The 11266-nt window shown below is 30.0% G+C and overlaps 1 protein-coding gene across 1 annotated transcript in view; it reads left to right on the forward strand.

Moving 5' to 3' along the window:
- Window positions 1-9145, forward strand: part of LOC147073100 (trypsin-1-like) — a 41413-nt gene extending 32268 nt beyond the window's left edge. The window contains exons 6-7 of the mRNA XM_085945194.1: window positions 934-991; window positions 7009-9145. Coding sequence (XP_085801320.1) covers window positions 934-991; window positions 7009-7130 — 180 coding nt within the window. The 3' untranslated portion in view covers window positions 7131-9145. The remainder of the gene's footprint in view (window positions 1-933; window positions 992-7008) is intronic.
- The last annotated feature ends 2121 nt before the right edge of the window (window positions 9146-11266 follow it).

Genomic DNA, 11266 nt, shown 5'->3' on the forward strand with positions numbered 1-11266 from the left:
CCTCGTAGCCAATTGTAGTGTTAAAAATAAGGGGGAAAACTATGTACCTACCTAGCCTAATACATTGGCGCGAATCCTCCACACATCTTCAGCAGACATTCCCCATATCCATGCACTCCGCTTTGAGCCTAGCCATGGATACCTTACCTGCAGTTGTAGCTTTTACTGCAGGTTAACACTTAAATCGAAAATATTTTATGTATTCTATGGTTAAGTATGAAATAACACTTTTAACGACAGTTCCACCAGCGAAGCTATTCTATACACAAGGCGGCTTTCGACGGCTAAAGTGACAATTATTATCACTTTATCATATTTATGTATTGAGGCGGTTAATTTTTACAGTAAGTTAACCGTCTAAACTGTTAAAACTGTCTGTCTAGCTCTAAAAAATAACACAGTCAAGAGAGGGACTGTTAAAACTTTTTGACAGTTTAGACGGGTAACTTATTGTAACAATTAACAGCCTCAATACAAAAATGTGATAAACTACCGTCGATAGCCGCTTTGTATAATATAGAAAAGCTTCGCAGGTGTGTTAAATAGAAAATTGCTCGAGCTGTCATGTTATGAGCTATAAGCAATAGGTTTATAGCCAAAAACAGCTGTCAACGTAAATAACTCAATACAGTAGAATTAACAAAAGTAACTTTGTTTCAAAACCATTATAACGGAATTATACCATGTAAACAATATAACTAATTATAAACGTAATAATATAACTAATTATGAACTTGTTGTATTGTTGACAGTCATCTTTAAACGATACTATAGTGTTGGCGGAGACCATTTGTAAAAGTCTGCTTTTCAGTAAATTTAAAAAAAATGTTTTAAAATTAATTTATACAATGCCCTGCAATATCCCTCGATCTCTGTGAAACGAAAACGAAACAGGAAGATGATTTTATTAATAGTGATAATTTTAATTTTCAGGGTGATAGTGGAGGACCCCTGGCGAGCGAAAGAGCTGACCATAAATACGAAGTCATCGGTAAATATTTGTCAATCAATTTGAACATTATTCCATTGTGTAAGCATGTTGTACGTTAATAAACATAACGTTTTTCAAATATTCTGATTTGCATGAGATAAATATTGACCATCAATACAAGAACAGCCTAAAGCCCTAATGCGCGATGTAACATGCAAATTATACATGCTGGTCATAGCACTGAAGAACATCGAAGGAAACCAATCGTCAAGGCGTCAACGTCAAAGCTAGGAGCGGAATGCACAATCTAAGATTTCGATCCTAAGGATAAGTCGCCGAAAAGCATGATTTAACTATAGACAATCCTGAGTATAGAGTTAAGGAATCCTTAACGATGGACTACTTTTGTTATGAACACTCCCCCTTCTGTATTACCATTTACCACTGACAGCTGCTGTCAAAATAAATTCGCATGTCTATAAAACAGTCCATACACTCAAATTCATTTAACAATGTATCTCAATATGGATATTGATAGTGTTAATTCGTTTGGCATGTACTTGGAGAATATTATTTTACTTTTATACGCCAGCCCGCAGAAATACAAAATGCCAGGTGAAGAATGACACTTGACGCTAGTGTTACCATGTTAAAAAAAATATCTTGCGGTGCCTGTGAAATCACGTATAATGACTTATAACGGAAACATAAGAGTATTATAATTAAATATTAATATGTATTTATAGTTATTGCATTTATAAAATGCAGTTGTCATATTTTTGTCACCGTTTAACAATCAATTATAAAATAATTTACCTAAACTATAGGAAAGATAATTTTTAAATATGGTATTATTTTCAATAGAAATGATCTTAACTAAAGACAATGTTTCTGCATAGTGTTTTCTGCTAAGGAAATTTTAGTTATGACAAATGTTTCTGCATTCCGCTCTAGGATGTGATAGATCAGTGATTCCCAATTATAATTTAAATAAATAAAATTACATAACATTTTAGGGTATAGATTTACAGTGGCGAATGGTGCAGGTAGGCTGCTAAGATCCGACATAAATAGTGCACATTAGGCTGCGCGCACACGGCAAAGCGAAGTTTCGGATTCATCCGCCAAACGACGTTTGCGTTTTGTTTGCGAGCCGATTGCGTTTTAAATGCGTGTCAAATGCGTCAATATTTCGACGATGCTGTCCAAGAGAAAACACGGTTTTCAAGGGGATTCATAAACGCCTTTTTTTGAAACTGCACCCTGCTGCGAGAGTATTTATCTTTCATTACAGTGGCGTACAAGGGTAAATAAATCAATATAAAATCAGTACATAATATTGCATTATACCTACATTTATTTTCCCACTATTGCTTCTTTTGGAGCTGGACTGTTTTATATCGAAAGCGTTTTGAAAATTACCTATTGTTGAGCCTATTATATACCATCATCATCAATACTATCGACCGAGGGTACTTGATGGAGTTTGAATTTAAATTCTAATTGATTTAAGTTTTGTACTATTATTATTTATTAATAAAATAAAAAAAGATTATAAGTTAATACACGAAGAAAGGGTAAAAACCTTATTACCTAGATACCTACTAAGTAAAGGATTAAGTACAAAAACATAATATTTTGAATAATTTGAATATTTGCAGTATTTCTAAAAACCTGTTGTAAATACTATTAAATACATTCGGTAGGTAAGCAGTTTTACAAAATATAATAAAAAGTTGTGACACAGCACAGCTATGAGAAGAAGTATTCCACGAGAAGAAAGGCTCGCCATATCTTTACGTTAAGCTAAACTATTATTATTTATTTTGTAGTATGTACTTATTTAATTAATTTTTTTATTAGTTGACACTGTCATCTTCTATAGATACACTAAAATGGAAACGGGTACTAATAATAATATATTGAAGTGAGAATAATGAATACCTACCTACTACTATTGATTAATACTACTACTAACACGAAATTACCTGATTTAGTCTCATTACAATAGCTATCTTTTTAATATGTAAATTTTAATGCAGGTGTCTTGTAATATTACCCTTTCAAACACTTACCACTTTTCAAACAAACACTTACCAATTGCAGTTTTCTCTTTTTTTTCCTTCTCCTCGAAATCCTGTATAATTTCTTTACACAAACTCACCCACGCATTTTGTTTAATTATTTTATTGCTATAGTCTGCACACTTATAGTTCCAAAGACATGGGTGGTTTTTGATCGCCACAATAAATGAATCCGTGTCACAATCCATAACGTCTTAATCACAACGTAGTCTGAACTAAACTAATTGTTATTTAGTTTAAGTAAAAGAACTTTCTATAAAAGGGTTAGCGAAAAAACAAAAATGGTAGGTATTTGGTATTTTTTTAAAACAAAGCCGTTTCAAGAAATCTGCCAGGACTGAACTTTTGAAAGCTGAAATTTATGGGGGCGCGTATTAAGAAATATTACTGATTAACCACATAATTATGTTCAGTGGGTCTATTCTATACTTATCGAACACTAAATTGATAAATAGTATCAAACTTAGGGTAGGGTTGTATCAAAATATTAGCACTTATTGTAACAATTACACGAAGCCGGTTTTTATTGTTGCAATAAGTGCGATATTTTAACAGCAGCAAGATAGGTGCTGTTAAAATATAGCACTTATTGCAACAATAAAAACCGGCTTCGTGTAATTGTTACAATAAGTGCTAATATTTTGATACAAACCTACCCTAAGTTTGATAATATTTTTCACTTTATCACTTTAGCGGTCGATAAGCATAGAATAGACCCACTGAAAGGCCTAATAAATTTTATTTACCAATGACAAACTCATGACCGGATGAGTGGGTATTTTTCATTAAAAAAATGGTTCCATGACAAAACAGGACAGTGACAAAACAGAACACCTGGAGAAAACCTGGCTGTTCTGTTTTATCATGTTCTGTATTGTTATTGTTGTCGAAGTCATGATGAATTGTTTGCAACCAGAAAAATTCACTTGAATGCTTAATGCTTATTTGGACTATGTCTGCATTTGCGTATAGCTAACAAAAATCCGCATGAAAGTCATTAAAAATAATTTCTACACTATGAAAATATCATCAAATTAAAAAACGCTTTCGATATAATATAACAGAATTCTATTCCAAATCAAGCAATAGTGGAAAAAATAAATATAGGTAAAATGGTAAAAAAGAAATACTTAATAATTATGTAGGTAATGTTTACATATTATATTTTTATATTTTATTTTTCTTAGTTCGCCACTGGCGACAAAAAAAGTTTTTTTTTAATTCTTCGGATAGTGCAATAAATAAATTCTTGTTTGTCGAACACAATAAGGCACATATTGTATGACATAATTTATTACTTTAGTCCGAAAAAATTTAAAAAATCTTCCTTCTTTCTTAATTAGTGTCATCAAGAATTTCACAGTGGTGTTAATGCAATGGGGAAAACAGATATAATTTAATTAAAATATTTTATAGGTTTTTTGTATATAATTTGTTAGAACAATGTAATATATTATTATACCTATTGTATCTTTTATTAAATAAACATTTAAAACATATTATTCATAAACATTTGAAATATCTCCCCTTAAAATCTGTTCATATTTCCAATAGAATATTATTGCTTAGAATTCAATAGCTACATATTAAAAAGATAGCTATTGTAATGAGACTATATCAGGTAATTTCGTGTTAGTAGTAGTATTAATCAATAGTAGTAGGTAGGTATTCATTATTCTCACTTCAATATATTATTATTAGTGTATCTATAGAAGATGACAGTGTCAACTAATAAAAAAATTAATTAAATAAGTACATACTACAAAATAAATAATAATAGTTTAGTTTAACGTAAAGATATGGCGAGCCTTTCTTCTCGTGGAATACTTCTTCTCATAGCTGTGCTGTGTCACAACTTTTTATTATATTTTGTAAAACTGCTTACCTACCGAATGTATTTAATAGTATTTACAACAGGTTTTTAGAAATACTGCAAATATTCAAATTATTCAAAATATTATGTTTTTGTACTTAATCCTTTACTTAGTAGGTATCTAGGTAATAAGGTTTTTACCCTTTCTTCGTGTATTAACTTATAATCTTTTTTTATTTTATTAATAAATAATAATAGTACAAAACTTAAATCAATTAGAATTTAAATTCAAACTCCATCAAGTACCCTCGGTCGATAGTATTGATGATGATGGTATATAATAGGCTCAACAATAGGTAATTTTCAAAACGCTTTCGATATAAAACAGTCCAGCTCCAAAAGAAGCAATAGTGGGAAAATAAATGTAGGTATAATGCAATATTATGTACTGATTTTATATTGATTTATTTACCCTTGTACGCCACTGTAATGAAAGATAAATACTCTCGCAGCAGGGTGCAGTTTCAAAAAAAGGCGTTTATGAATCCCCTTGAAAACCGTGTTTTCTCTTGGACAGCATCGTCAAAATATTGACGCATTTGACACGCATTTAAAACGCAATCGGCTCGCAAACAAAACGTAAACGTCGTTTGGCGGATGAATCCGAAACTTCGCTTTGCCGTGTGCGCGCAGCCTTAAACTTTTTCACTCACACGTATTTGTTTTCAATGAAATAAGACTACAAATAAATTGTAGATAGTGTTGATTAGTTTTTAAAATCCAGTAAAACTGTACGTGTATAAATAATAGTAAAAAAATATTCGTTTGCGTATAAAAATATTTAAAATTATGCCATTAAATCATACATCATCTTATAGATAGAAGAATATTTTTTATCTATTATTTAATGAATCTGAAAAAACCTATCCAATATCAGATGTAATTTTATGTATTCGTAATTCAACGATAACGATTAATAAAAATAAAGTATGGCTGAAAAAGTGTGCACAGTTTTGGCGTATCTCTAAAAGTATACCAAAACTATTGTTGTTTGGCTTAGGCAAAATTTAGAGGCAAAGAGAACTATAATGGATATAAAATAATATTCTATCTATAAAATATTCAAAGTTATGTATGATTTAATTGTATAATTTTAGATATTTTATGGATATACCAGTATTTTATGACTATAATCTATTATGACATGATTTTCGCAGGGTTTAATTTAATTTTAAAAACTAACCAGTACCATCTTCAAATTGTATTCGAAGATCAAAGAAAACAAATAACTATGACTGACAAAGTTTAGTGTGCACTGTTTATGTCGGATCTTAACAGCCTACCTCCACCCCTCGTCACTGATAGATGGTCAGCGAGGAGGCGAGGGCAATTTTCTAATGTTATGTCAATGTTTACTAATTTCATGTCTATTTGAGATTTTCACGGTTGTTTATTATCGTAATATAATTTTGGGTTGTTACCCTTCGGTTGGGTTCTTCCTCATTCTTTCCTCGACATTAAATTTAGGGTTCTTTGCAGAGGCCATTTTGAAGAAAATGAGTCAAAGTATGAGTTTATATAATTTAAGGCCTCTACCTACCAGAGGCACCTAGCGGAAAAATTCGAAGCTTGCAATTCGAGACATTTTTTTGATATTTTAAAATTTGTGTTAGTTTTAAATATGTATCTGACAACATTAAAAATAAATAAAAAGGATTACCGTACAAGGGTACAAGCTATACACATTTATATTTTTATAAAAGTCGATGTTTTTTTTTAAATATAAAAAATATTAAAACTATAAATTAGCCAAAAATCTCTTATGACATTATAGAAAACTTAATAAACTAAATTTTATTAATAAATATGACCATAAAATAATATGTAATAATAAGATTTATAACATTATTTTAAACATGTAAGTTTTTTTTAAACTTTGTTTTCAGATAAGTACATATTTATTAATTTATTACATCAAAAAATGTCTCAAATCGCAAGCTTCATATTTTTCCGCTAGGTGCCTCTGGTAGATAGAGGATTCGCCTTAAATAAATCGAATGAACGAAAACGACAAGATAAAACGTTTTATTCATTATCTACCTAATTATTAAGAAGTAACCAAACAATATTATCATAATAATGATATGTTATGTCATAATATGCTATTTTCATGTTTCCAGGAGTGGTCTCATGGGGGAACGGGTGCGCGAGAAAAGGTTATCCGGGAGTGTACTCCAGAGTCACCAGATACCTTCCATGGATCCTCGAAAATACAGCTGACAGTTGCTTTTGTACCGGCTGACACCAATAATTTAACGATATTTTAAAATTTAGATTTACTATAAACTACTATAAGTCAAAAAAAAACTTTCATGAAGTCTCAACTGGGTTTGCTTTTACTTAGTAAATTCTGGTTGCAATTGGTCAGTAAAATATCAATATATATTCGTGTAAACTTTATATTTATTATATTATATGATATTATGTAGTTGCTATGTATACATATTAATTATATAATTGTGGGTCTGATAACTATTCGCATTCAAATTACACACATTGTTATTATAATGAGTTTTATACACATGATTTCATGGAATGTGATCTGTGAATTGGAAATAAAATACTTTAATTCATTTTAGTTGATGATAAAACTGCTATCTCGGTGGAAAACCGTTGATTTTTAGACCCTCAATTATTTAAATAAAATATACATCCAATAAATTAATAATATGTACCTACATCAGAAATTAAAAGTCAATAATGCTTGTTCAACTTAGTTACATTAGATGTCGCTAGGTGATGTCGAGGTGACTTAAAAGTCGAACAATATTAATATTAAATATGTAAATTATAGTCACATCTACATCCATTCGATGGGTTGGTGCACAGATATGGGATAGCATATTTTTTTTAACACAATTGAGTTATTATGTTACATAAAACGTCCATCTTCAAAAACCCTCTTCATATTGCAGTAATCTAACTACGATAATTTAAAAGGATTTAAAAGACAATAATTCTAAGTACACTGCTTGTGTGTCCTTATATTAAAAATATTATCTTTTTTTCTTATTCTTCGTCATCGTCCACGTGACAGTATACCTATTGTTACCACTCTAGAGTCTAGAACAGTGTTTCTCACGTGAAATTTAACTGTGGCCTCACAATTGACATTGACAGTTCTATAAAAACGTCTGGTGGCCGCAGCAAATTTCGCTTTTGTTGTGATTGAAAAAATTAAAGCTAAATTTTATCCACTAAATAAATGGATCAAATTATTTTGTAAATAGTCCATTTAATAAAAAAACATTTAAACAGTTTAGTACATATTATCTATTTATTTAAAAATGATGCAAATGGAAATTACTCAATACTCATTTATTTCCAATGCGAGCCGCATGGCTGCTTCTAAGTTTACATCTGTCAACTGGCTTCGATATTTGCTTTTTATGAAGTGCATTACACTGAATGATTTTTCACAGTCTACAGTAGTAGGAAAAATCGACAATATTAACTCATTTAGTGCTGTTTGCGTTACCTGGCCATTATACATAATTAACATGCTATTTAAATGTGGTAATTAAAAAACAATTAACAGGTCAGCAGTTATTGTGTTTTAATAAAGCAATTGTTGCCAATTCTTTGAATTGACTTGATTCTTGGTCAACGTATAACTTCGACTAAAATTTTTCAACTGTGGTATTAGGTTTTTAAGTACTTGGTCATGACTCATTTCCAATAACGCATATTTAACGTTAGCCCAGTTAATTAAATTAAATACTGAAAATGATGTTGGTGGCCGCACATGAGAACCACTGGTCTAGAAAGTTATAGAGTGATCGTGGTAATACGCCATACTTCCTTCGCTAATTGATTAGATAGGTCAGTAATTAAATTAACTACAAATATTTTTAGAGTATTTTAATATTTTTACTGATGCAATATATTATGTATTTATGATGTACTTATTTATAATAATAATTATTTTTATTTAATTACGAAGTGATTATGTAATATTATGAATCGTACTTAAAGATATTTTATCGTAGAAAATAGCATTTTTCAAAAATTACATTTATTTAATAATATACTTACCCGAGATATAAAAAAAGAAAATAAAAAATCGTTTTTTTTATGAAAATGGTAAATGCATGAATAAATAAAATAAAACAACACAGAACCCTTTCCTAAAACCACACATTTATTTCACATTCATCACTAGAATTTTAGAAATTTAATATTACTTAATTATCGTTTCGAGTACATGTCAAACAAGTCAAGATATCACACACTCTACCAAGAATCACAGTATTTTGTTATATATTGAACAATACAAATATAGGACGTTCGTGGTTTTTAAGAGAAATCATTATTGGGGAATTGCTGGTTGGGATTGTGCTAGACATCCAAAAAGTAATACTTACGTACTGATTAGAATCCACATTGAAAATTTGTTCACTTTAAGGGGGAGAGGCATACCAGCAGAGAACCTAGCGGAAAAATACGAAGCTTGCAATTTGATATACATCAAAAAAAAAATCTCAAATTGCAAGCTTCGTATTTTTCCGCTAGGTTCTCTGCTGGCGTGCCTCTCCCCCTTAAATAACCATGATAAAAACAATCTACTACCTATTAGATTAAAAATACTGTGTAAAATAAAAACTACTATTTTGAAAAAATGGCTAAAAAAATAATTATTGTTAGGTATGTAAGTGTTTTTTTAAATTAAAAAAAAAATCTATTTTAACATTTTTTTTTATAAATTTTCCAATGTTTAATATAAATTATAAAATGTAATGTAAACACAGAAATAAAAAAAATAAGATAAATATTTGGAGCAGTTATGAAAAAGGTAGTAACAAAAGTATTGCTATCGTTAAATTATTTTAATAATTTACTAATGAACCGTTACAAGACCATTAACGTATCTGCTCTCTACTCTCTACAGTGTAGAATCAAAAGAGGGCTTTCAGTAGTCACGAGGAAAACAAGTAGGTAAGTAAGAATTTACTGAAATACGAAACCCAGGACGTCAACAAGAGCAATGAGATGTATATATTATTTAGGTTTACAATATGAACTTCATATTATTAATTGTGAATGTTACTAGTGACATCTAGTGAAGAAATTACGACACATGAAATGTTTTAACGACAATGTACTGAAGAATTATCTTGAACATAACATAGATAGGGTATTAATATTTCATATTATTTAAACATTTAAAAAATGCTGAAAATAACATCATCATAATTATAGTGGATTGCAAAACTTAGGTTTTAAGTTGTTGTTAGTTTTTAATGAATCTTATATATGTTACACCAAATGTGCGAAATTGACTATTACATGAAATGGGCAAAATTTTGGCTAATTCATGTAATAGTCAAGCCTGTTGCCTTATTCATGAATTAGGTAAATTTTCTGCTGAGTACATGAATTCGCCAGGGTATGGAATTCTTGAACTGTCAAAGTCTGTCTGTTGAAAAAGTAGGTAAATTTAATACGGATGGTTTTATTAGTTATAATTGGACATAATATAATATTATTATTATTAGGTTAGGTTAGGTTAGATTTTGTAATTCTGAATTAAATTATTCAACTGAATGTCCATTTTGAGGTTAGCTATCAAGTGTCAACAAACTATAACAAACATTCAATCGACCATTGCACGTTTGATACCCAAGTACGAATCAAATCGCGAAAATACTTTTCAATAAAATTCTTCCGTTATCATATTATAGTTCTAGATTTTTTTTGCGCATAGTAAATGGATATGAACGTCATTGCAGTTATTGATTGGTATATTTTTATACTATAATCAATGACATTTGTTTAGTTTGATTAGTTGCAAGAAACACCACCGGAGCGCGATCATCTATTTTGACCATAGATAATATATGTACATTTTGACCAATGCATGAGCAATTGATACATGTTTAGTTGCAAAAAATACCACCGTAGCGCTACTATCTAATTTGTCCAATACATGAACTAGGCAGAAAAATTACTGCCGAATTCACGCACTCTCCAGATATTTTGTCTAATTCATGAATAAGGCAACGGGCTTGCATTTTTCATGATTTAGGCAAAATTTTGCCCATTTCATGTAATATTCAATTTCGCACATTCGGCGTAACATATACACTTATACGAATCGAGCACTCACTTGGACAGTGAAAGGTCATATAGATCCCATAAATAATATGCCATGAGACCCAATGCCAGTAATGTAGTGAAACAAAAGGTAGTGTAATAAATAATTTAAGTACAATAATTACAAATACCTAGGGCTTGAGAAAATGCTTATAGAGAATTAGTTGTGATTTTGAATCTACAGTAATGGGTGTGTTTTAATTAAATTTTAAAAATCGATTTTATAGAAAATAAAAATGTTTCGTTCGTTTGATATTGTGACAATGATCCAGTATAATTCGACCG

Source organism: Rhyacophila brunnea, unplaced genomic scaffold, assembly GCF_057557595.1.
Source record: "Rhyacophila brunnea isolate RB1 unplaced genomic scaffold, BYU_Rbru_1.0 scaffold_18, whole genome shotgun sequence".
Classification (NCBI taxonomy): Eukaryota; Metazoa; Arthropoda; class Insecta; order Trichoptera; family Rhyacophilidae; genus Rhyacophila; species Rhyacophila brunnea.